Here is a 27,416-nt window from a genome sequence, read left to right as displayed (position 1 = left end):
AATAAAATAAAATGCTCAATGTTCTTTTCCATGTCTGGCTGCTGAAAATACTCGGAAATGTGTGCAGACTTTGAAATCAGATTTTTTTTTTGTCAGTCGCAAATCAATAATGACAGATAATTTCACAGACAGAAAACAACCTACAAAATTCAGAAAAAAAACTATACAATTTTGCATGTGGATATGTTGGTTATTTGCTACAAAGTGCCTAAAATAATTTTGATGCTTCTAACCTGGCAAACTTCAACAAATCCAGTGATTAGTTCGCCATCAAATGCCCTTATTGTATCAACCTGGTACCTTGTAAACACTTCCTTGTTTACAAGTGAACAGGTACAGTGTGGCAGCAGCCAATCAGAGGGCAACTGCCGATTTCAGTCAACAATTGTCATTCTTTTGTGCAATATGCATACGTATGTCATAGAACGGACATGGGGTGGTCCAGGTGTGACACAACAGCTTGAATCCAATTAAAACATTTTGTAACATTGGATTACAATGCTTAGGAATCTAAAGGTTATGTTTTTCTAGATCCTAACTTGCAGAGGTCAGTTATTTAGAAACCTTTTAGGACATAAGAAAACAATTTGGTGTCCAAACCGTGAATTACCGTTGAGTAATACGGTGCCTTACAGACCCACATACATCTCTGTTTCTATTAGTGTCTCTATTCAATCCATAACTGATTCTAGCCTCTATGGATATCGGCTGAACAACTGTGCCTTGTGGGCCTTGTACTGGTGGTGGCAGCTGCTCCCATGATTAAATTCATCACCTTTATTACAGAGTGAAGTGCATGGCCTAGCATGGCTGACTGCTCCTGTTGCCCATTGAGAGCATTCATCTGCACTAACGGGGGCAGGGGTTTACGCTCGGTGTGTGCATCAGCCTGTGAGCTTCGCGTCTGCTTCACGCAAATGCATCGCTCACAGGTGACATGCCAGGGCCGGTTGCTCAACTCATATCTAAAGGCCACACTACCCTTCAGAGCATGGAGAAATGTCGCTCTACAACTCTGATTATGGCAAGTGGCTTAAAATAATGTGTATCAAAAATAAACTTAGACAATTGCTTGTGGTATTTTAAATGTATGGCCACTTGCAAATATCATATAATTTTAGCTTCCCAATTATAAATTATTTTAAGACAATTACTCGAAAAATTATTCTGAACATGATTAAATTCAACCTGGTCTCATAGATTTACATTACTGTACCAACACTTGGGAAAATTATTTTTACATGGTTCGTATAGTTGCAGTTTCCTTTTGAAAAACACTAGAGGTGCTACCACAACAGCTATTTTAGTCTCCATGCATGCATATCACCAGTAAAATGGAAGATTGCTAAAAACAAATTCACGCTGTTACTTACACAGTGCTATCTCGTGGCATCTAAACAGAATTACTATAGTTTATAAATTAGGTAATATATTTTTACATTTGCATTACATAACTAACTACATTTAAAAAATGTTTGGAGTCCTGAATAGCATGCAAATCAACACATGAGCCAAAAGTATCATAGAAGCACCACAAAATGACATGGTTTCCTTTTAATTTGCTTTTTATGATATTATCGGTTAGATTTACGTTTAAGGTTTAGGGAAGGGAGCAATGTCCCCTCTAAACTGTACACAGATGGAAAAAACATCTGCACAGAGACATTCAAGTTTGTTAAAAACATACAAATTTTATTTTTCTGAATCACAGCTTAATGTACACTCAGTGTTTCAACTGAGCCATATGAATGTTTATTTGAAATTTGTTTTCCATTATGGAGCTGAAGCTTTGAGTCAAATATTGTGTTTTAACAAGGTAGAAATACAAATTATTGAGTCACGAAAAAACACATCCACATATAGCATTTATCGTAAGGCGTGAGCACTATTGGTGAATGCGGAAATGGGGCTACACGTCCGAACGTTTAAATGTGCATCATGGTCAATGCCCGTGCCGCAATTGATTAATATAAGTTGCGTATGCATTACATGAATGCAAACAGGTTAAACAAATCAGGTATGTGTCAAAATATCGGATCTGTGCATAAGTCTTTGCGGTGTAAACGCACTAATGTGAAATGCCGCTGTCTATTATGTTGTTTATATTAATCAAAAAATAATGCCACTCACTGCTCTTTATTTATTTGTTAGCCTACTATGTTCTTAGTTTACTACATACTTAAGCTATATTTTATTATTATGACTATTTACCTGAATAAATACATAATTAAAAAAAACATGAAGTGTTTACTTAATTGAGAAATACTAAGGCAACATGCCATTGTTTTTATTTATTTTTATATTTACATAACTATGTAACTTTTTAGATAAAAGAGTGTGTACAATAGCATAATAGCATATTATCCATTTTACTGTGGTATTGAATTTAAAATATCTATTTTATATATATATATATATATATATATATATAGCTGCCATATTTGTGACCATCAGCAGGAGGAAACAATGGCGGTAAATGGAAAATGGAAAAACACCCGAAAAATGATATCAAGAGAAACATAAAAAAAAAATAGCTTTTGATCCATGCCAAGACCCAGGAAAAGTTCATACAGGTCTGAAGACAGCACAAATATTGGCAAATGTAACTTTTGCGGACATTTAAAGATATTTTATCTACTAATCATCTCCATATGCCGGCAATTCTGATACACATGCACACGGTTCATCACAATAAACATCTCTCATTCAGAACATGATTTTGTGTTGTTTTCTGGTCTGATTTAGTAAAAAAACGTGTAACCTTGATTTTTCCTGTTTTAAAAGTAAAGGAGGGACGAGTCAAAATTAATTTTGTGGTAATCAACATTATGCCACAAATTCTATTAAATGTTGTATTGAACCCGGAATATTCATTTAAATTGAATAATATTAGCAATCATAAAACTATTGAAGAATAGGTGAAAAAGTAATAATAAGTCCCTTGCTCTAGTTTAATGTTATTTGCCATTGTAACAAATGCTTTCTCATCCAAAGTGGCTTACAGTACACTTAATACACAGACAATTACTTAGGTTTAGTGCTCTGCTTCAGGGCACAATAATGGTTTAAAACTGACACAATGATGATCAAGAGCATCCCAGGGATTCTTCTGTTTATGGTGCCCTTGTAATGAGCAGACCTATGACTTTTGGAAGCCTTTTCTCTTACCAACCCAGACCTGTAACCACTAAGCTACCACCACTCTTCAGAAGTTAAGAGAATGTTAAAAAAAGAATACTGATCTAACAGTAATAGAGAAAATCATCTTAGGAGAAATAGCTCATCTGGATTAATGCACACTGGAGACCTAATATACAAAGCAGTGGTAAATTCAAAGAACCAAAAATGATACATTACAATACAACTACAGTGATCTCACAGTGATAATGACAGCAATAGCCAACATTTTGTAGTGTTCCCATGCTACTGCTTGTATCTGATTATGTGATATTACAAACAAGACTGTGAAATGAATGCACATTATGAGATGGATGCAAGCCGACACGAGCACACACATTCACACGCTCTCATCCAAACTGAGCCAGATTTGTTGATATTACAACACCCCATGGGGAATATCACACATGCGATCTCACACAACTACTGAACACTTCTGAGATATCACTTGCCTCTATTAGAGATGATGCCACAGATTTTCAACACTTTCAATTAATTTCTCTGTTTTCATTCCCACAGAGCTGAGCAGAAAAGATCTGAGTTTCATGTATGATCAATGTTGTGGTCCACAACGAGTTGCAGACCATAATTTATGCTCTCCTCATTGTACCGGGACAGGATAGAGCTAAGCTCGGCAAAAAGCCAGTGATTTAGCATTGCTTTGGTGATGTTCAACTATATTGACATGGCCTCATAGATTAAGAGAGAATATATATTGAACTGCCACAACCGGTGTTGAAGCACTGTAGCAGAATGGAGGCGTTCTCTGTATTTTACTGCACTTCTCAAAGGACAGTCCACAACACAACAAGATCTGAAAGCACTTCTAGTTTTCCATTGATTCAGAAGAGCCCTGGTAAATCTGCATAATTCTAAACCTCAAAATTGGAGTTTTGTGGCTTCTAGGCCATGTATGTAAGCTTTGAGGTCATCTATCTGCTAGTGTACTCCTAATCATTGACAAAATTTACTTTTAGCAGATATACACATTTAAGATTTTGAAATCTTAAATGTGATCTTTTGAAAATGATGTGAATGTCACAACACTTTTGCAAATTGCATTTCGCACACCACACAGTTCTGAGGTAAGATGTCTGTTGTGTTCCACCAAAAGCCAGTTAAATGTTCCCATAAACAGATGAGGTTAGGGTTAATGTTCTGCTCAGTTTTAAATCAACAAAACCTACCTCCCAACTCAAACCTCAAACCTAAATAATAGTACCATAAAAGGCAAATATGAGATGAAAAACTACTGCAATTGCTGAGGCAACCATGTCATTTTATGATGCCTCTATGACACTTTGTACCCCAGTCTTCCATGTTGCAACTGCAATGCTGTTAGTTAAGGTATAATCACTGTATTCTATGAGACCAGGTTGTAAAATTTACACAGAACAAAACAGAGAAAAAATACTGATAATTCATCTTGCACCTCCCAAATGTTGGTCCAATCAAATGATCTCTAGAATGAGAATGCCCCTCTCCCTAATACCACCTGCAACCGACTATCAGCTAGCCAATCATGATTCACTTGTGTGATTTAACTAAAGCCTATAGCCTATTAACAATTAAAGGGACTACGTTTTGATATGCCACCTCCCCACTCCCTATTTCAATTGGAAATATGTTAACAGTTCAGAAAAAACTGCATATGTCAATCTAATTCATGGGGTTTTTAAACATGGTAAAATGTGTTAAATAAAGCCAAGAGAACAAAACTATTATTGATAGCTGAAAGCACTTTCAAATTGGCCAAAGCATTTAATCAAACAAACAAAGGGAAAAGAGATGCGTGGAACTTTGTGAATGTCAAGTATTCCAATTCTGCAGAAATCTGCGGAGCTTTCTGCAAAGTACAGATTCAGTATTGCGTTCCCTTGAGCAATTGCAATTCTTTTTTTAAGAATCAAATGATAAGAGGCATGCATTCATGCATTTGCACACCCACTCCTAACACGCTGATCTGAGCAGTGTGTTTGTGTATTGAAGGTCAGGGCTCAGTTCTGCAATGGCCCAATAGTGGAAGTGAAACCGATGGCTCAGTTCACCAACTTTACTTCCATGAACACAAGACCAACTCACTGCTACCTCTGCAGTCAGACAGACAGTACTTGAGTGTGTGCCCCCTTAAAATTGTTAACAATTCAAATATCCATGCACTTACACAACCTAGACTGTGACAAACAGTGACAAATCAAAACTCAGTTGTGGGATGAAATGCATCTACAGTAACTGGTTTATTACCCAAATTGATTGCATTAAACTTCATGAGGCGTCTCTACACCAGATTCTCACCAAGGATCTCCATAAAAAAAGTCGTGAAAAGGGATATGTGAGTCATAAACACATTTTGCAAGTCAAATGCAGATTGTCCTTAATGTTAGCAGGTAAAATCCACAAGATACTCCTGGTTACATGGCTATTGTTGCAGATTAACCTGATTTTATCAGATAGGGGAGTCAGTGCAGTCCAGATAAACGCTGTAAATATGAGTGACTAGGCATGAACAAGAAAGCGACTGTGAAAAAGGCAAACAAATAAATGCTGCAATTTACAAAGCACCAAATGTGAACCCAGAATGCAGGCCCACCCAAGAGGCATATGATCATTTGAAAAGCAAGCATAACAGTCCATAAAAAAGACACTTTTTAGAGTATTTATAAATTACTAAATTAACAAATGATTAGAGTGAATTTTACTAGGAAAATAAATAATACAAGCCACTCTTTCCCATCACAGAGTAGCTGTTACGCTTACATCATTCCACTATGATTTGCAGATGAATAGGATCTTCTGGTATTTAATTGAGGGTGCCAAGGGACCGCATTCACACTGCAACAAGGCGTGTTGGGCAAAGATGATTCACCAGCAAAAAACAGTTACTTGTGACTGTGTGTCAGCAATTAGAAACCTACCAACCTACATACCTTGTGCAAGGGAGGGTGGTAGCACTTATGGATATATTAGAAATATCACCACGCTCTCCCTAACACTGTAATGAGTAAGTAATGGTGACTAATGAGCCAGTAATGTAGAGTTATTTGAGTAATGATTAAGTTTTAGAAAACGTAATTTAAAGCGTTATACTCAGGAGGGTCTAGATTATTTCTAGTGCACCATGATCTGAAACTACATTTGCTTCATTTGACAATCTGCTTAGTTTTTGACAGATTTTCTTTTGGCAGTGGCATTTTATTTTATTTTTTTTATCCCTTTTCTCCCCAATTTGGAATGTTTCTCCCACTACTTAGAAGGTCCTCATGGTGGCTCGGTTACTCACCTCAATCCGGGTGGCAGAGGACAAGTCTCAGTTGCCTCAGCTTCTGAGACCGTCAATCCACACATCTTATCACGTGGCTCATTGTGCATGACACCGCGGAGACTCACAGCAAGTGGAGGCTCACGCTATTCTCTGTGATCCACACACAACTTACCACACGCCCCATTGAGAGTGAGAACCACTAATCACGACAACGAGGAGGTTACCCCATGTGAACCTCCCTTGCAACCGGAACAATTTGGTTGCTTAGGAGACCTGGCTGGAGTCACTCAGCACACCCTGGATTCGAACTTATGACTCCAGGGGTGGTAGTCAGCGTCAATACTTGCTGAGCTACCCACGCAATGACGTAATTACCTTAATTACGAGATGGCAACTCGGAAATTTTATTCGGAGCTGTTCACAACCTGGGAACTCATAATTATGCCTTTCTATGGCAATACAACAAGTAACAGTCGTTATGCAAATGCATTGTTTATTTAGCGGGACATTAGACATAAGATGGTTATCCAACTCTGTGCTAGCTACATTAAACTGTATTGTATTTCTTTAGTTTATTTTCAGATTAATCTTGCATTGTTAAGATATTAATAATAGTCAATTATACAAATTATTACGCAGAAATATTACGAGATAATGACTTAACTACTACTGCTGAAGCCACTGCCATTTTGAGTGTTTCCGCATGACGTTGCAGCGGTCAGGTGATTCAAGTCAGCGCTCTCAAAATTGTCCGAGTATACAAGTTACAATTGTATACAAGTTGAGTTCTACAAGGCTGTGAATGCTTTTTACAAGTCGGAATCTCGAAATAGACCTTTTTCACAGACTGTGATGACGGGTTTCCACCTTATTTAGGTTTTCATATTATAATTTTTTTTTAATATTGAGTGTAAATTTATAACATTATGCTTTGTGTTATTTTACCCTGGAATAAAATGGATAAGTTAAATAATATTTGCTGTGATCTCCCATAAACCGCTGTCATAGTTTACCCTGCAGACGTTTACTTCCGGGTTCCAAAACCCGAAGTGTGGAAAAAGGTCTATTACGGTAATGACGTGAATGCAGCAAAAGTTTGTCTTGCTTGTGTTAGCTTGGTTATTATGTTTTAGTGAAATGTTTATTATCAAATCGTTATTTCACATCAACTACAAATAGCACGACTGATATTCACTAATGTGTGATGGCTAACTTTTACTTAGAGGCCAGTTGAACCTAATCAATTCAACAGTTTCAATATAATTGTCTTTTTGTTCAGAGGTTTACATTAAGAGTTAAATAATACGATTAATTATATGTTTTTTTTTTTATTATTTTGCCTCAGGGAAATATCCTAAACAACTTTTATCAAGTCACGTCTTGAAGTTATACGGCCTTATGCTCATAAACGAAGCATATTTAGTTTTATTAATAATAATATTATTAGGCTATTACTCAAATATATATTTGTAACACCAAACAGAATCAGTGTAAAATCTTTTCTCAAGCCACAGGTAACTCCGTCGGTTAATTGCAATGTAGACAATATCTTAATTTAAGTACTGCCGATTAAAGCGCTCTGTAGGCTATCATTTGATTGGCCCCTAGGTGACCAAAAATAAGGATGACAGTCCGAAAAAGTAAACAAATAAATACATTCTGATGTCATAAACTAACGGTATTTACGGCGTTTAGTCTGAATCGATCCGCGCGCCGTTCCCCAGACAGTGTCATTCCGTGGGATTTGACGGACACATTTCAATCCATCGGCTTTACCTTCATCTAGAAGCCGTTCAAGGTGGTTGAAGATCCCGCAGAAGTTGGGCAGACTGCTCATTAGTTTCTTATCGTTCATGAGCTGCATCAGATAATCTGGGGTCGGCTTCGGCTTCTCTTTCGTTTCCATTTCCCCCACCATATTCCACAGAAATCACCACCGACGCCCCAAAGTAGCCGGAAAAAGTCCCTAATAAATAGGATGAAGTATAAATAATAATGACAGTATAAAACCGCAAGGAAAGGAGACAAGTGTCTGTTGCTCGTCCACGGCTGGTGTATCCTCGGTCTTTACGCGCCGTCCGCTGCTGCAACACCGCACTTCTTAGGATGACAGATGTTTTTAGGGCAGCTGACGAAATTAAATTAAAAGAGTATAAATTAAATATTAATGTGTTGAGAAGGAAGCCAGGTCTCTTTTCAGGAAAATGTGCCCGATAAATTCCACAAGTTGCTCGTAACCAAAAATGCGACTCCCGCGTGCCGAGTGCCCCTCTTAAGATTTATTTGAGCGATAGATTTGTCCTTAACTTCCTTTTGAGGTTAAATGTCCCTTTTCCCCAGAGCTTCCTGTGTCTTGTCTGAAACTAGAAACGTCTGTCCCTCACGTCTTTCTCAATGAGATTGGCATTCGGTCCTCCGTTACCGACCAGCTCTTCCTGCGCTCGCGAGCACGTCACATGATCACACTGAGTCCTAGCAGCCCAAAATCTGACCGTGGGAGGAGAGAAAGAGAGGGAGAGAGAGAGAGAGAGAGAGAGAGAGAGAGAGAGAGAGAGAGAGAGAGAGAGAGAGAGACTGAAAGATGGAGAGAAACACACAGAGAAAGAAAGAGAGAGAGAGAGAGAGAATGAACTATACTTCAATTCAAGAATTTATATAAATGTTTTTTTATACTATTTTATTTGCTTTCTTCTGTAAAATGCAACATGAACTAATCATATAAAGCATAATATAGTTTATATATAATTTATATATAGTTTTTCTTTCTCCGAGTAGTTTTGTCTAAAATGTCCAGTAAAAATATCTAAACATCCTTAAAACAATAAAGAATTATTTAAAAAACAGAATGTTAACCAAAGTGTATGGTGATGTATATTGTCTTGGGAATGCAACTGCTAAAGAGATTTCAGAGCTGAACCGAGGGAAGATTATCAGTGTATAACAGTTGAAATTCCAGGCTGTTCCTCACACAAAGATATCTTAAGGCTTTAGAAGACTTGGAATATAGCACAGAAAGCATAGACCCAATTTACACCTGGTATTAAGAAAAGGTGCAGGTGTTAGCGGGGTGCAAAACATTTTGTGATCGGATCACAAAAACATATTACAGAGGTAGTCAAATATGCATGCGACCACATTGCATTTGACGTATCAACACTTATCCATCCTGAATGCATCCCGGAGCGCAGTGAAGGATCTCACCTTTCAAGCAAACACTGCACTAAAACACAGTGGCAGCTGTGCATTTAAAGTCTACGCTTTCAGTGTGATTCAAGGCATTAAGGAAACACAGTTTCACAATGAATAAGACACAGTGGTAATTTCTCAGGGCCAGCAAAGCCTTCTCTGCTGGCCTAACATGCCAAATTAATACATATTTTTCATCCTTTCTTTCTCAGTCACCTTTTTCCCTACGTATGTTTAATCGCTTTCCACTCTTAATTAATCTACAAACAAATAGAGAAAAACAAAAAAGTTTATCCAGTCAGAATTTATTCCTTGATGCTTACAAGCGAAGTGGGACAGCTGTTTCACAAATCACATGCCCGAAACCGAGCTTGTTAGCCGAAGCAGGGTGTGAGTCTGAACTCCTCCCCTCAGGCCTTTAGAATTTCTGCAAAATCCCTCAACAGTGCAAATGAATGGGCATCTAATGTCAGATTGTCAGATTCATCAACCAGTCAGATTGATTTATTTGTTCTTGGTGGGTGTGATATTTAGGATGTGTACTGTCAAGGCCTTCTAGCTGGCCTTGAGTGACACAATCATGCTTTAAGTGATGCACGTAATTCAAGAGCAAAAAGCACAAGATCAAGCTGTCTGATGAGTCGGCTGTCACTGCCACACCATTGAGAAAGTGGTCTTTATGGATTTAACAACACGAGATGTTCTGCATGATCGTGCAATTCATTAATTAAACAGGAAAGGACGACTTGGTATCGGTAAGTGCTTTTTGCATTGTTATAGCAACATCAGGAGTTTTCTAAGTGTAAATTAGGCTGCTTGAGCATTCAGTGTCAGTTTTGAAAAGTAATCCTGCGTTCCATTCAACTTGGAAAGTCGGATTTTACAACTTACTAATAGGAAAAGTGCAATGGAATGCGTCTTGAAGTCAGAATTAACTCCGATTTCGCAGAGATCCAGGTGCATGATGTCACTCAAACATGTCCACACTCAGGGAGATATACAAACTAAGTGATAAGCATTCACTTTATTAAGTAATATCGATAAATTAGTTTGTTTCCACATTACATGATATTATAGCTTGTTTAACAAACGCCTGCTGAAACAGGTGTGTAAAACATTATAATCTCTTTTGATAATCATACACCTGAAACACAAATGCTAGCGCTGCAGCATTGTTTATCAGTTGGGTTGCTAGGAGACATCTCTAATGAGAGTCAAACCCCTGCTAAGCAACGGGAGATGGCAAACCAAGGAGAGCACAAGGGGCAACCAGACAGTCCAAGGGGGCACAAGGGGCAACCAGACAGTCCATGGGGGCACAAGGGGCAGACAGGCAGTCCAAGGGGGCACAAGGCGCAGACAGGCAGTCCAAGGAGGCACAGAGGGCAGGCAGGCAGTCCACAGGGACACAAGGGGCAGACAAGCAGTCCAAGGAGGCACAGAGGGCAGGCAGGCAGTCCACGGGGGCACAAGGGGCAGACAGGCAGTCCAAGAAGGCCACAAGACGGGGACTGGGTCAGGTGGCCTGGGAGGCGGCCACCGGACAGGGACAGGTTCAGGAGGCCTGGGAGCTGGCCACAGGGCAAGGACAGGTTCAGGAGGCCTGGGAGGTGGCCACAGAACAGGGACATGTTCAGGAGGCCTGGGAGCTGGCCACAGGGCAAGGACAGGGTCTGGAGGCCTGGGAGTCGGCCACAGGACAGGTTCAGGAGGTCGAACCGTGGGAGGCGGAGCCGTGGAAGGCCCAGGAGTCGGAGCCGAGGGAGGCTTAGGAGGCGGAGCCGTGGAAGGCAGAGCTGTGGGAGGCTCAGGAGGTGACGTCGAGGGAGGCTCAGGAGGCAGAGCTGAAGGAGGCTCTAGAGGCAGAGCCATGGAAGGCGGACCCATGGAAGGCTCAAGGGGCGACGTCGTAGAAGGTTCAGGAGGCGGAGCTGAGGGAGGCTCAGGAGGCGGAGCCGTGGAAGGCGGAGCCATGGAGGGCTCTGGAGGCGGAGCCGAGGGAGGCTCGAGAGGCGGAGCCCTGGGAGGCTCGGGATGCACGGACTCTGGGACAGTCATGGCTACAGGCACTGGCTCTGGGACGGTCGAGGCTACAGGCGCTGGCTCTGGGACGGTCGAGGCTACTGGCGCTGGCTCTGGGACGGTCGAGGCTACTGGCGCTGGCTCACTGACGTTCGAGGCTTCAGGCGTTGGCTCACTGACGTTTGAGGTACAGGCACTGGCTCAATGACGTTCGAGGCTTCAGGCACTGGCTCACTGACGTTCGGGGCTGCAGGCATTGGCTTGATGGCTGTGGTATGTGTGAGCTCTGGTTCGTTGGATATAGAAGGCAGAGCATCGGGAGGTTCTGGGGACGGAGCCGTGGAAGGTGGAGGCTGGAGAGCAGAAGCCTTCCCTCTTCTCCTCCTCCTCTGGGCGGACGAGGCTGACAGCGCTGGGTCACTGACCGTGGTAGGCGTGGGCTCAGGCTCGCTGACCAGGGCTTGCGTGGGCTCAGGCTCGCTGACCGGGGCTGGTGTGGGCTCAGGCTCGCTGACCGGGGCAGTCGTTGGCTCTGGCTCGCTGACCGTGGCAGGCGTGAACTGGGGAGCGGAAGCCTTTCCTCTCCTCCTCCTCCTCCTCCTCCTCTTCCGGGCGGAGGAGACTGGCAGCGCTGGCTCATTGATCAAGGCAGGCGTGGGGGTTGGCTCGCTGGCAGGTGGGGCAGGCGTGAAGGGACGAGCCATGGATGAATGGGGGGTCACCACTGTGGGAAGAGAGGCAGGATCCTCCTCGACGACGCCCACAGTGAACGGCGAGCCGCAGGCCAGCAGAGTCTCCTCCACGAATTTTCTGAGCGTCCAGCCGCACGTCGCCGGTGGCAACCGCTCCTTGAGCGAACTGTTTCGGTTGGCCCGGAAGAAAACCACCAGGGAGGAGTCTGGGAAGTCTGTGACACTCGCCAGCTCAAGGAAGTCGCGGATGTGGTCTTCCACAGGACGGTCCTCTTGCATTAAGCTGAGCAGTTGACAGTTCGCTTGAAGAACCGCTAGATCCATTATTGGTCGATCGTTCTGTAACGTTAGTAGGAGGAGGCAGACGAGGAGTGCAGATCTAAATGCGGGTTTTATTTAACAAGGTGAAAACTAGACAGACAGGAACAAAGGAAACATCCACGATGGGAGAACTGAAACAAAAACACAAAAACATTCAAAGGGTACATGAACAGAGTGAGCAGGGCAAAACATCAACATCCAGGCATCTTCAAACAAACAACGATCGACCATGACTGGGGAACAAACAGGGTTTAAATACACAGGGAGAGTGATGATCAAACAACAAACAGGTGAGAACAATGATTGAGTGCTGGCAGTGATGAGGGCCGGGAATTGTGGGAAATGTAGTTCATGACAGGTGACAAGAGAAACACGGGGCAGACAACAAGGGATCGTGAGAATTATAGACCTCCTTGGTAGATTCAAATGAAAAATTTTGATTTTTGAATGTCTGTTCTTTGTAGTCTTCTGATATCTAATTTCGCAGCTGAACCAAACCAGACAGTTATTGAAGTGCAGAGGACAGACTCAATTACTGCTGAGTAGAACTGTATCAGCAGCATCTGTGGCAGTTTGAACTTCCTCAACTGGTGAAGGAAGTACAACCTCTGCTTGTCCTTTTTCACAATGGAGTCAATGTCAAATCAAATCAAATCACTTTATTGTCACACTACCATGTACACAAGTGCATTCTCGTGTGCAGTTCCGAGCAACATAGCAGTCATGACAGTGACGAGACATATACCAATTACAGTAAACAACATACTTGCACAACACAATTTACATATCAAATGTACACATACTTACACAACACAATAATTATATACAGTGTACAGTAGATAATACACACAATATAGAATACACAATGTACAATAAGTAAAGAGTGTGGGTTTCCCACTTCAGGTCCTGTGAGATTAGTGTGCCCAGGAACCTGAAAGAGTCCACTGCTGCTACAGTGCTGTTTAGAATGGTGAGAGGGGTCAGTGTTTTGGTGTTCCTCCTATAGTCCACAATCATATCCACCATTTTGAGCATGTTCAACTCAAGGTTGTTTTGACTCACCTGACAGCCAGCTGTTTAACCTCCCTTCTGTATGCAGACTCATCGTAATCTCAGATGAGGCCAATGACAGTGGTGTCGTCTGCAAACTTCAGGAGCTTGACAGAGGGGTCCTTGGTAATGCAGTCATTGGTGTAGCGGGAGAAGCGTAGTGGGGAGAGCACACATCCCTGGGGAGCACCAATGCTGATCGCACATGTGCTGGAAGTGAATTTCCCCTCTCTCACAAGCTGCTGCCTGTCCATCAGAAACCTTGTAATCCACTGACAGATAAGACATGGGAACAGAGAGCTGGTGTAGATTAATCTGGAGTATAGCTGGGATGATGGTGTTGAAAGCCGAACTGAACTCCACTGAGATCCTTGCATATATCCCTGGTCTGTCCAGATGTTGCAGGATATGATGTAGTCCCATGTTGACTGCATCCTCCACAGACCTGTTTGCTTGATAAGCAAATTGAAGGGGATCTAGAAAGGGCCCAGTGATGTCCTTCAGGTGGGCCACCACCAGTCTCTAAAATGATTTCATGACCACAGACATCAGGGCGATAGGTCTGTAGTCTTTAAATCCTGTGATTTTTGGTTTCTTTGGGACAGGAATGATGATTAAGCTTTTGAAGCAGCATGGGACTTCACACTGCTCCAGTGATCTATTGAAAATCAGTGTGAAGATGGGGGCCAGCTGGTTAGCACAAGATCTAAGACAAGTGTGTGAAATGTCATCTGGGCCCTGTGCTTTCCTTATCTTTTGTTTTTGGAAGACATGGGACACCTCTTCTTCACAGATCTTAAGTGCAGGTTGAGTAGCAGGAGGGAGGAGGAGGGGGGTGTGGAGCGGAGGGGGTCGGGGCCGGGTCGGAATATCACGCGCCCGGTCCCCAATCGGCCTGATGAGGCGCGCGAGGGATAAAGGCGGCCGGTGACGATGGTTCGAGAGAGAGAGATCGTTAGCGGACATGCCTGTAATATTCCGACCCGGCCCGACCCCTTCTGCTCCACAGGGGGTTGCAGGAAGTGTTGGTGTTTGTGTGAAGTGCAGGTCAGAGTGGTTGTGGGGTGTGAGATTGGGCCTTTCAAATCTACAGTAGAACACATTCAGGTATTCATCCAATTGTTGGTCCACCACAGGTTTGGGGGAGGAGTCCTGTAATTCATAAGTTGTTTCATGCCACTCCACACTGATGCAGGGTTGTTAGCTGAGAACTTGGTTTTCAGATTCTCAGAGTATCTCTTTTAGCCACTCTGATTTCCTTATTCAGAGTGTTCCTGGCCTGATTATACAAGACTTTATCCCCACCTCTGTAAGCATCCTGATTGGCCTAATGAAGCTACCTGAGTTCTGCTGCAAACCATGGTTTGTTATTGTTAAACATTAAATAAGTCCTAGTAGGAATGCACATATCCTCACAGAAACTGATATATGATTTAGCAGTATCAGTGAGCTAGTCCAGATTGGTGTCCTCAGCCTCAAAAACACTCCAATCAGTGCAGTCAAAGCAGGCTTGTAGTTCCGGATATGCTTCATTGGTCTTTCTTTAGATTCCTTACTACAGGCTTAGCAGATTTTAGTTTCTGCCTGTAGGTTGGAAGAAGATGAACCAGAGAGTGATCAGAGAGTCCCAAAGCTGCTCTAGGGACAGAGCAATATGCATTGTTTATTGTCGTGTAACAATGATCCAGTATATTTCTGTCTCTGGTGGGGCATGTAATGTGCTGTTTGTATTTGTGCAGTTCACATGTGCGGTTTGCTTTGATAAAATCCCCAAGAATAATAATAACTGAGTCGGTGATTGTTGTTCCATGTCTGTGATGTGATCAGCCAGCTGTTGCAGCGCTGTGCTCACACACGCGTTTGGCGCGATATAAACACTCACCAGAATAAATGAAGAAAACTCCCATGTCGAGTAGAAAGGCTTACAGTTAATAAACAGCGCTTCCTAATTAGGACAGCACATCTTCTTTAATGTTGTTACATCTGTAAACTAAATTTCATTGATGTAAAAGCATGTTCTACCACCTCTTGTTTTCCCCATTAAATCCGCAATGCGATCCACTCTGAACAGCAGAAAGCTCGGCAGATATAATGTGCTGTCTGGAATGGCTTCACTCAGCCAGGTTTATGTGAAGCAGAAGCCAGCAGAGGTTGAAAAGTTCTTGTTTGTATGGGTGAGGAGCTGTAGTTTGTCCGTTTTGTTAGGGAGAGAGCAGAGATTCGCTAGAAGAACGCTTGGAAGCGCTGTTCGAAACTGCGCTGATGGAGCTTGACCAGCTCACCTGCTCATCTCCCTCATCTGTGTCTCTTGAACAACAAAGCTGCGCCTCTGACTAAAATGTCCAGCAAAGTGTCTGAATTTTCAAAAACCGGGAAAAGATTGTCTGGTATATGATACCGAGTGTTCACCAGTTCATCCCTGGTAAAACTGATTGGAGAAAGATTTCTCAACACAGGACAAACAAATAAAAACAATAAAAGAATAGGAACGCTCCACACCGAAAACAATCTCTCTCCTGTATTCACCTGCCTTCTATCATTCTATCAAATATGTGTCACAGTCATATATATGCACCCAAGAGCAAACAAAGATAAATCTCTCAATGCTTCTCTGGAAAAGACTTTGAGAGACTTTCATTAATATGACACATGCCCGACCAGAAACAACAAGATGCTGGACCTGTGTTACAGTTCTTTTAAAGGAACATACAAAGCTCTCCCCCTTCCCCTGCTGGGTGGGGCTGACAACAACTGCATCAAGCTGCATCCCATCATATTGCACTGCCCTGAGGAGTGGGAAAACCCTCATCAAACGGATTAAGGACTTGACTGAATATTTCATCCTGAGGCTACAGGGCTGTTATGACTGTAAAGATTAGGGAATATTTAAGGAGTCCTGTACTGACATTGATGATCTTACTGATGTTGTCATTACTGTTTAGACAATGTAATCCCTGAAAAGACTGTGAAGGTGTTCCCAAATAGTAAACCATGGGTGACTAAATCACTTAAACAGAAGAGGCATGCATTTCGGGAGGCAACCCCAGAATTGAACAGGTTGAAAAAGGAAGTGAATATTGAAATAATGAAAGCAAAGCATAGATACAAAGGAAAGATTGAGAGGGAGCTTTGGAATAGCAATCTGGGTTCTTCCTTGGAAAGTATGAAAACTATTGTTGGCATTAGGAGAAAAAAGGAACTCTAAGGTGGCTCTGGAAGGTTACAGATGTGACAAACAGCTTGCACAAAAGTTTGATAAGTTTTACCTGAGATTTGACACCCACAATTTCAGGAATGTCATTCTAGAGCATAAAACCATTTTGATGAATATGGTGTGGTCAATATGTTTAAACACTCTAGAGCCAGGAAAAGTCCTGGGCATGACAATATAGGCAGCCAGCTGCTCATCTCCTGTGCAGAGTAATTAGGTCCTATTTTTAATGACATTTTCCAGCAGTCCCTCTATCAACAGAGAGTTCAGATGATTTGGAAACAGTCTACAGTTATCCCAGTGGCTAAACACAACCACCACCAAGCGCTAAAGTACTTCAGGCCAGTAGCCCTGACCTCCTCAGTCATGAAGTGTTTTGAATGACTGCTGAAAAAAAGAGCTCCTTAAAAAAACAGACAATTTTCTTGACCCACTACAGTTTGCTGACAGGGTAAAGCGTGGGGTAGAAGATGCTACTGGCACTCCGCTGAACCTGTTATTCAAACACATTGAAGGTAGTAAAACACTTGCCAGGATTTTATTTGTTAATTTGTCATCCGCTTTTATTACAATTCAACCCCACATGTTGGTAGACAAGCTCTTAAAATTAGGTCTCGATTTTAACATAGTGGGCTGGATTCTTGATTTCTTAACTGACAGCCATCAGAGAGAAAGTGTGAATGGATGTTTGTCTCAAGAGATGTCATCATGCATAGGGTCTCCTCAGGGGTGTATCCTCTCACCACTCCTCTACATTCTTTACACTGACGATAGCTGGCACAAAAATAGACACATTTAAAAATTTGCAGATGGCATGTTGTCAGTCTCCTCCTCACCCATAAAAATTATCACGGCAGTGCTGTAGATGACTGTGGTAGTGGGGGCGTGGTTGAGCAACAACTTGTGAACGGAGAGTGAGATCAGAAGATGAGAATGGTAATGATTGTCTCTAACAGCTGTTTGTCATTGCAGTGTGAGTGGAGACCGGTTTCAAGAGTGAGCTGGATGCCAGTGAGGAGAGAGACACATGCCCAGAGAGACACGTTAGAGTGCAGTGCTGAAATGCAAAATCTTTTGTGCTGAAAAGCAAATCTGAAAATCTTAAAATAAATGACCTGTTTGAGTTTAATTTCACCATCTATTGCTTCCTTCTTGCACCCCATCCTAAAAACTTTGTTACATTGGTGCCGATACCCTGGAATTTAAAGGAGGAGGAACGCCACCATGGAGGAAATGTTCAAGACCCTTGCAAGCATCCACCAGTCGCAGCATCAAGCCCTCCTTGAGCTGAGCACAGAGCAGCGATTCATCACACTCCTCCAGGCCCAAGCAGAGTATCGGCAGATGCTCCGGAGATTTCTACCCCAGGAGGTGGCTACCACTGCGACCCTGGACCCCGTGACGATCTACCCCATGTTCCCCTGGTCAAGATGGGGCCCCAGGATGATCCCAAGGCTTTCTTGGAGATTTTTAGGGGACAATGGGGCATGCAGTTGGCCAAGCAGCCAGTGGGCGGTCCACTTGTTACCACTGTTGTCCAAGAAGGCCCAACTCACAGCGCAGCAGTTGCCAGCAGAGAACCTCCTGGTGTATGCCGATCTAAAGAAAGCCATTCTGAAACATGTTGGCCAGATACCAAAACAACAGTACCAACCTTTCCACTTGTTAACCCTGGGCGAGCATGGGCGGCCTTTCATATTCACCCCAAAGCTCCGGGACACCTGCCAGCAGTGGTTGCTGGCTGAGCAACGTGATCTTTTTTTCCTTCTCCCTCTCCTGTCTCCCCTCACTCTCTCTCCATCCCTTCCTCTCATCATATTCCTCCTATGGGGAGTAACCTGGCTCCCTGGCTCCAGAGACTGTACTACTTGGCAGTTTCTCCTGACTCTCTCCGGTCTCACTCCCAGGTTGGTGGACCCGCTACCATAGGTGCGGGCGCCTGGGCATTTCCAGGACCAATGCCCATTGATGGATGTTGGGACAATGGTTGGGGACCTTGACATGCTACAGGCCGCCCCTGATCGTGCGGGGACCGCATACCAATGAGTATTACATACCAGGCCTTGGTCATGTGAAAGTAGTGAAGGTAAGGTGTGTGCTTGAGGATATCCACAATTATCATGTAATGACTGTGACAATTCAATTCCGGGGACAAAAGCATAGTGTTGAGGCAGATGTTAGTTCCTGCCTCACCCATCTGCTAATCTTGGGAATGGACAGCGTTTTCCACTTAATTAAGGGAAATTTGTGCACATGGGTTCTGTAACAGTGCGTCTCGGTGTGTGATTTGTGATGCTCTGGCTGGGGAGCCAGAGCCAGGTCCATCTACATCAGCTTCGTATTGGCTTCTCCAGCCACTAGAGGATTCCCCGCCCAGGATTTCCCTCTGGAAAAGAAGTGAGGAGAGACTCTTAGGCATGCCTTAGACCAAGTGAGAGTGATTGATGGTCAACGTCTTTAGCCAGACATTGCACTTGCATATTCATACTTTTCTATTATAAATTACCGGTTGTATCAGATGATACAGGATGCTCACACAGAGGAAGATACAACCCAGTTATTGATACTGAAGAACCGTCAGGAAATGTTATTCCAGATGGCTCATTATAATCCAATGGCAGGTCACTTAGGCCGGGCATTCACTTTGATGTTCGCAGATGGTGTGCGTCATGCTGTGAATGTCAGCTGGTAAATCTGCTGGCCACCACAAGAGTGCCTTTGTGCCCGTTTCCTTTGATCGAGGTCCCCTTCAAAAGGACTAGTATGGACCTTGTCGGGCAATTAGAGATGATGGCAAATGGGCATCGCTTTGTGTTTGTTCTGGTGACTAAGCAATGCAATATCAGGAAGCAGGGCCTCAACATCTCAGCACATAGTGTTGCGGCGGCACTTATCTCCCGAGTGGGTATTCCGAAAGAAATCCTCACTAATCAAGGCACTACTTTTATGACACTTACACTACGCAAGTTTATTGGGTATTAAACCTCCTGGTGAACCTCCTGGTGTATGTCGATCTAAAGAAATTTAGATCGGCATAAGCATACCACCCGCAAAAAGGAATAGTTTAATAAAACCCTGAAAAACATGATTTTTATGCATGAAGATGCTCAAGAGTTGGGAGAAGTGGCTTGAACCCCTGTTATTTGCAGTTCGAGAGGTCCTGCAAGCCTCCACGGGTTCTCCACATTTGAATTACTGTATGGGCATCAGCCTCATGGTGTCTTAGATGTCGTGACATCTAAGACACCATGTAAAAACTGTAAAAAAAACATTATTGCCCTGGACACATCTGTAGTCCTCATGCCTCCATGCAGCATACCTAAGGCATGTTCACACAGATGAGTAGGGACCCAGGGAGTTTTTATGTTGGTGTTTTTCAGAGTCAGTAGAAAGGTTTCTTTAGTGTCTTAAGTTTTTACAACTGTGAAATTAATTGCCTATTGTCTGTAAGCTGTTAGTGTCTTAACGACCGTTCCACAGATGCATGTTCATTAATTGTTTATGGTTCATTAAAAAACATGGAAAACATTATTTAGACCCTTTACAATAAAGATCTGTAAAGTTATTTGCATTTTTACAAAATTATCTTTAATATACAGTGTCCTGAAAAAGGGATTGTAAAAGGGATCAATGGAAAGGAGGAGGCGAGAACCGGCTTTTCAATATAAATAATAGTTTAATGAGAAACTTAAAAGAAGACACAAACACACACATGACGGACATGTCCGTAAACGATCTCTCTCTCCCGCATGATCCCCCGCAGTCAGCCTTTAACCCTCACGGAGGCATAATTAGCCTAATACGGGACCGGGTGTGTAGGATCACGACCCGGCCCCGCCCTTCGCCCTGCCACAGGGATGTTTCTTTATTTGCTGAGTTTAGAAGAATCCCACAGTGAATGGGCCAGCTGGTGCTGCTGGTTCCGAAGAGTGACAGCTCAGTCCAGTTCTATGTGGATTATAGAAAGTTCAATGCGGTGTCTAAATTTGACACATATCCAATGCCTCGTATTGATGAACTGCTCGATCGGTTGGGCGCGGCTTGCTTTTATTCAACACTGGATTTAACGAAGGATCCTCTTAACACCAATGTCCTGTGAGAAAACAGCCTTCTCTACAAAGTTTTGCAAACACAAATTTGTGACCCAATCCATGTATCATTTTATATTCAATTAGGTATTCAAAATCAGAAAAACAAAAAATGACTTGTTATTTATTTATTCATTTACAAATTCAATATAAAAAAACAAATAATTACTTGTTTTTTGTAATTTTGATTTAATGCCAAAAAATTTTAGTTAAAAATAGGACATTGGAAAAAATAGCCACGGGCTTTGATTATTTGATTTCACTAGTATATGGCTTGAATATTTGATTCGCACATATGGGTGGGCCTGAAATGCCCCTGTCTTCTGATTAGTCTGCCTACACCATCATCTTTCTCAATGCTGTGAGACAGAATAAAAGTTCTCTGCTGTTTAATTGTTCAGATTAATTAGTCTCAGTTAATATAAAATTCTTTACCATTTATTCTCCCAAATTCGCCATGTTCATTGCATCTCTCTCATCATGTATTCAGACACAGTGCCAAGACACAACTGTAAAATGTTCACTGAATGCAGACGGGGTTTTGTCTTCATGCGATTTAGCATTAGGACAGTCATTGCCACATGAAGCAATTGATAAGAGCGTCACATGCATTATTAAGATGTTTATTAAGATTAATCCCTCGCTCTGTAAGCCAAATGGATTTTCACAGTTATCCTTCTTCTTGCCACACAACTTGTTTTATTAATTTATAAGAGGTACCATGCAGTGCAGCTGATCAGTTGGGCACTGGTGGTCCACACTGCACTGGACAATCGGCTGGCATTCGCAGTTAGGGTGACCAGACGTCACTTTAAATCGGGGACAGTCCAGATTTTTTCATTTGTTAAAATTTGAAAAATGAGTGGAACATTAGCAGGAGCACTGGTGCCTATTTGATGTTTCATCTGAACTGTACCACAACCAGGTGGAGAAAGAGAAGAGTTGTAGAGAAAATGGCAATTCCATTGGACAGTCAGGTAAGCAAATAGGTAGATTTTTCAGTGGGAGGAACATTTTCATATTGTAACCTATAAAATATATGATGCAGTCACACATTATATATAGGCAATTAAAACATACACATCATATTCTGAAAAAAATCAAAAAAATATGATCATACATTTGTTTTCATATCTTGTATCACTTCTCATGTGTACGCTGTTGTGAAACGTAATTTGGAGTCCAGACTACATAGTCTAGCCTAAACTTCACCTCCTGCTTTAGAATTAACATAGCCTTGATTTTTTCTTCTCAGTAGTTCTTGTTAGTTGTAATATCAAAATTCTAATGTACCCTACATGTTAACTGAATGAATTTAAAAGTGTGCAAGTTGGGTGTAGAATCTCAGGAATGCATCTTTGATGGGAATAAGCTCTCAGCGGCTCCATCAGAGCTACAGGATATGCAGTGCACATTTTCACACTAGCCAGTTCAAGAGGCCATTTAATGTTTATGAATATATTTATGTATATGTATGTTAAGGAGAAAGCCACCAAAGTAACGTCAGGAGTTAAGTTCTCATTGTATAAATACAGGGATACTGTGTAATCACATTATCCATTTACGAGTGAGTCTTATTGTCTGTTAATTGATAGTAATAACTTGTTGTATTCCTTTTAAAGTGATTTTAGTTCATATTTTTCCAAATATGTATTGGTTTCTTTACAGGCAAAAAGAGTAATGTTGTACACCCATCAAATGCAGTCTCATCCACTGCAGACAGTGTTTCAGAGACAGACACCTGATGCTGCTGTAGCAGGACCTTCAATGCCACCGAAACCACTGTTACCACCAAAGTCATTGCCAACAAACCTTGAAGCTGCTTCCAAGGAACGTGCCCTCAAGATGAAGATCAGGAGTTAGAAGTCAGAGGTGTGCAAGTTGAAGACAAAAGTAAGGAATCAGAAACTGCTAAAGAAGACCAGCAAAGCAGGTGTTAATAAGAAGTCAGTGATGAAGCAGTTGAAGAAACTCTTACCATCCAAAGCCTATGCTTTTGTGAGTACACAGATTCTCATGTCTCAATGCAAGGCTCTTGGTTTCCAGTGGACCACTCAGGACAAAGCTTTCTTCTTGGCTCAGCTACATACCAGTCCAAAGTGTTACAGGCTACTAATCCAAGTATTTTCTATGCCATCTGTCCGCACACTGCAAAAGCTTATGAAGTTCTTTGTTTTGAAACCTGGCTTTAACCATAGTATTCTTTCCACCAAGAAGAAAGCTATAGAGACCACAATGCCCATGGATAAGGTTTGTGCCATCATGACTGATGAAATGTCTCTCAAACAGGCAGTCCACTATAATGAGTCTGCAGATAGGATTGAAGATTTTGAGGATTTTGGTACTCCGTATGTTGCCAACTATGCCTCTGCATTTATGATAAGAGGGCTGTTCCAGAAGTAGAAGCAAATCTTTGGATTTGGCTTCGCCAGTGGGCCCATACCACATACCCAGCTTCAGTCATTGCTGCTAGATGCAATTCGTGAGCTAAGGAATGCTGGGATGGAGTGCTTAGACTTAATCTGTGACCAAGGTGCTGGTAATTGTTCAATGCTCGGTCGTCTTGATGTAACAAAGGAAAATATATATTTTGAAGTAGATGTTATCAGAGTGTTCTGCCTGTGGGATCCACCACATCTGATCAAGAATATACGCAACAACTGGTGCAAACGTGGGTTCTCACTGGATGGCGATCACATCTTCTGGACCATTCTGGAGGATATTTATACATATGACAGCAAACAGGACATCTGTTTGTGTTGCCATCTTACTAAGAAACATGTGTATCTCCCCCCATTTGCTTCCTTGAGAGTTAGGTTTGCTACTCAGGTCCTGAGCCACTCAGTTGCTGTGGGGATAAAGACCTTGGCACAGGTAAAGCAGCTCACAGGTCAAGCACAGAGGAACTACATGGCAGCTACCAAATTCTGTGAAAACTTTGATGGCATCTTCAACTGCTTCAACTCCAAGCAGCTCAAGGATTCCCACAGGATTCCTCTCAGATACATCTGTGTATTTCCATTCTTGTAAAAGTGTATGGAGTGGCTCCCCCGCCTGAAGCTTGTCGGTGCTGGCCCTGGAACCAAGCAGATCCCATGTGTAGTGGGGTGGCAGCACAACAACGTGTGCTTGAAATGATATGGTGTGATCTCCGTGAACATCATCAGGTGTCCTACCTTTTTACAAATCGTTTGAATCAAGACTGCCTTGAGAATGCCTACTCAACCTTTATGGGTATTTAAAATAAGTATTGTATTTCAGTACCTTACATTACATGGTATTTTATTGTAACTGTTTATTTGTAACGCACACAAGTTGAGACAGTCACAATGTAAGTCAAAAACTGCGTTTATTTGCAGGCAGGCAAAAGTACATACAAGGGGCAAATCCAATGAAGAGTAGTCGTGGGAAGCGTAGGGTCAAGAGCCGGGGAATCAAAGAGATGAACAAGGGGGCAGATCTAGTGAGGGAGGTGAACGATAGCGGGGGTCGAAGTGGGGAAAACAGTTAACAACTATGGACAAGACAAGACGGGATAAGCGGGAGCGAAAGACAGGGAAACGAGAGGAATAGGGAGTTGGCAAGCTACTGAGGGTAATCAAGAGTGGGGAAGTCAAAACTAGACGCGACTAGCGAGGGTCAAAACACGGAATCTAAATACAATAACCAACCCTAAACAAACGAAAGACTAGTGAGTTATATAGGGGCGAGTGCAGGTGTGAACAATGACAGGTGACGAGACGAGTGCAGGTGAAACTAATATGTGGGGATAGAAAGCGCGTGAGTGCAAGGTGGTCATAATGTTCAGGCTGAAGAGCCGAGTGCGCCAGAGGGGCGATCATTTACGAGCAGAGCTCGTAAAGCAAAACCGGGCGTGGAAGCCCGATGGAGGAAAAGAGCGTCAAGGCCAGGGGGCGGAGCGAGGGAGCGGAAGCGAGCACGCCGCGGAGTGCCTGTGTGCGAGACGGGAGATAGTGTGCGTGTGTGAGGAAGCTGAGATGGGGCAGAGGAAAGGGGTTCGTGACAGTACTCCCCTCTGAAAAGGACGGCTCCTGACGGCCACGCTGGGTTGCGTGGAGCCGATAGAACAGAACGAGCGTGTGAGCTCGGGGAACAGAACGAGCGTGTGAGCTCGCGGGGACAGAACGAGCGCAGTGAGCTCATGAGGAACAGAACGAGCGTATGAGCTCATGGGGAACAGAACGAGCGCGTGAGCTCAAGGGGAACAGAAACACACAAAACACACAAACCATATGGGGACAGAAGGCATAAAGGAAAATTGAAACAGTCCATGGGGGTCAAATGGGCAGTTCAATGCAAGGTCAAGGGGAACATAGTGGACAGGCGGGTGGTCGGGAGATCTGGGGGCAGACTTAGGGCAGAGACTGGGTCAGGAGGTCTGGAAGGAGACTGGAGGACAGGGACTGGGTCCGGGGTCTGGAAGGTGACCACCGGACAGGAATAGGGTCCGGAGGCCAGGGAAGAGGCCACAGGACAGGTAGAGGAACGGTAACAAGGGGAGCAGGCAAGACCCAGTGAGGAAAGGTTTCAGGGGCGGAGCCGTGAAAGGCGGAGTCGTGGAGGACTTGGGAGACTGAGCCTTGGAAGGCGGAGCCGTGAGAGACTCGGCAGGCGGGGAATTGAGAGACCAAGAGGCGGCGCCGAGGGAGGTTCAGGAGACGGGGCCGAGGAAGGCTCAGGAGACGGAGCCGAGGGAGGTGGAGTCGCAGGAGGCCCCAGGGGCGAGGCCCTGGTGGGCTCTGGAGGTGGAGCCGAAGGAGGCTTTAGGGGCTGAAGGCCTGGAAGGCTCCGGAGGTGGAGCCGAAGGAGGCTTTAGGGGCGAGGGCCTGGAAGGCTCTGGAGGTGGAGCCAAGGGGGCTTTAGGGGCTAAGGCCTGGAAGGCTCTGGAAGTGGAGCCCATGGAGGTGGCGCCGTAGGAGGCTCCAGAGGTGAAGCCCTGGAAGGCTCTGGAGGCAGAGCCGAGGGAGGTGACGCCGTGGGTGGTGGCGCCGTAGAAGGCTCCAGGAGTGAAGCCCTGGTAGGCTCTGGAGGTGGAGCCAAGGGAGGCTTTAGAGGCGGAGCCGCAGGAGGCTCCAGAGGCGAATCGCTAGAAGGCTCTGGAGTCTTAGGGAGCAGAGCTGTAGGAGGCTCGGGTGGTGGAGCCGTGGAAGGCTCAAGAGGCGGAGCCTTAGGAAGCTCTGGAGTCTTTGGGAGCAGAGCCATGAGAGGCTCGGGAGGTGGAGCCGTAGGAGGCTCGAGAGGCAGAGCCGTAGGAGGCTCGAGAGGCGAATCTCTAGAAGGCTCTGGAGTCTTAGGGAGCAGAGCTGTAGGAGGCTCGGGTGGTGGAGCCGTGGAAGGCTCAAGAGGCGGAGCCTTAGGAAGCTCTGGAGTCTTTGGGAGCAGAGCCATGAGAGGCTCGGGAGGTGGAGCCGTAGGAGGCTCTGGAGGGGGAGCCGTAGGAGGCTCGGGAGGCAGAGCCATAGGAGCCTCTAGTGGCTGAGCCCTGGGAGGCTCGGGAGGTGGAGCCGTAGGAGGCTCTGGAGGGGGAGCCGTAGGAGGCTCGGGAGGCAGAGCCATAGGAGCCTCTAGTGGCCGAGCCCTGGGAGGCTCGGGAGGTGGAGCCGTAGGAGGCTCTGGAGGGGGAGCCCTGGGAGGCTCGAGAGGCTTGAGGGGGGGAGCCTTGAAAGACTCGAGAGACGAAGCCCTGAGAGGCTTGAGAGGAGGAGGAGCCCTGAAAGACTCGAGAGGGGGAGCCCTGAGAGGCTTGAGAGGGGAGGAGCCCTGAGAGACTCGGAGGGGCGGAGCCCTGAGAGGCGGAGGAGCCCTGAGAGACTCGAGAGGGGACGCCCTGAGAGGCGGAGGAGCCCTGAGAGACTCGAGAGGCAAAGCTGTGAGAGGCTTGAGGGGTGGAGCCATGAAAGACTCTAGGGATGGAGCCCTGAAAGACTCGAGAGGCTGAGCCGTGAGAGGCTTGAGGGGTGGAGCCATGAAAGACTCGAGGGATGGAGCCCTGAGAGACTCGAGAGGCGAAGCCGTGAGAGGCTTGAGGGGTGGAGCCATGAAAGACTCGAGAGGCGAGCCGTGAGAGGCTTGAGGGGTGGAGCCATGAAAGACTCGAGGGATGGAGCCTTGAGAGACTCGAGAGGCGGCCGTGAGAGGCTTGAGGGGTGGAGCCATGAAAGACTCGAGGGATGGAGCCTTGAGAGACTCGAGAGGCGAGCCGTGAGAGGCTTGAGGGGTGGAGCCATGAAAGACTCGAGGGATGGAGCCTTGAGAGACTCGAGAGGCGAAGCCATGAGAGGCTTGAGGGGTGGAGCCATGAAAGACTCGAGGGATGGAGCCTTGAGAGACTCGAGAGGCGAAGCCGTGAGAGGCTTGAAGGGTGGAGCCCTGAGGGACTTGAGGGG

General features: G+C 44.3%; 1 protein-coding gene across 6 annotated transcripts in view; it reads right to left on the bottom strand.

Annotated features, from left to right (window-relative positions):
* Window positions 1–8,881, bottom strand: part of LOC127618219 (protein quaking) — a 152,989-nt gene extending 144,108 nt beyond the window's left edge. For all 6 annotated transcript variants that reach the window (XR_007967417.1, XM_052090555.1, XM_052090557.1 and 3 more), the window contains exon 1: window positions 8,216–8,881. Coding sequence is in view for 5 of the 6 variants with exons in the window: in XM_052090555.1 (XP_051946515.1) it covers window positions 8,216–8,357 (142 nt within the window). In the remaining variant the exon portion in view is untranslated. The remainder of the gene's footprint in view (window positions 1–8,215) is intronic.
* Window positions 8,882–27,416: the final 18,535 nt, after the last annotated feature.

Source organism: Xyrauchen texanus, chromosome 24, assembly GCF_025860055.1.
Source record: "Xyrauchen texanus isolate HMW12.3.18 chromosome 24, RBS_HiC_50CHRs, whole genome shotgun sequence".
NCBI classification, from domain to species: domain Eukaryota; kingdom Metazoa; phylum Chordata; class Actinopteri; order Cypriniformes; family Catostomidae; genus Xyrauchen; species Xyrauchen texanus.
The sequence above is the reverse complement of the archived record's forward strand: the minus strand, read 5'-3'. Positions and strand labels throughout refer to the sequence as shown.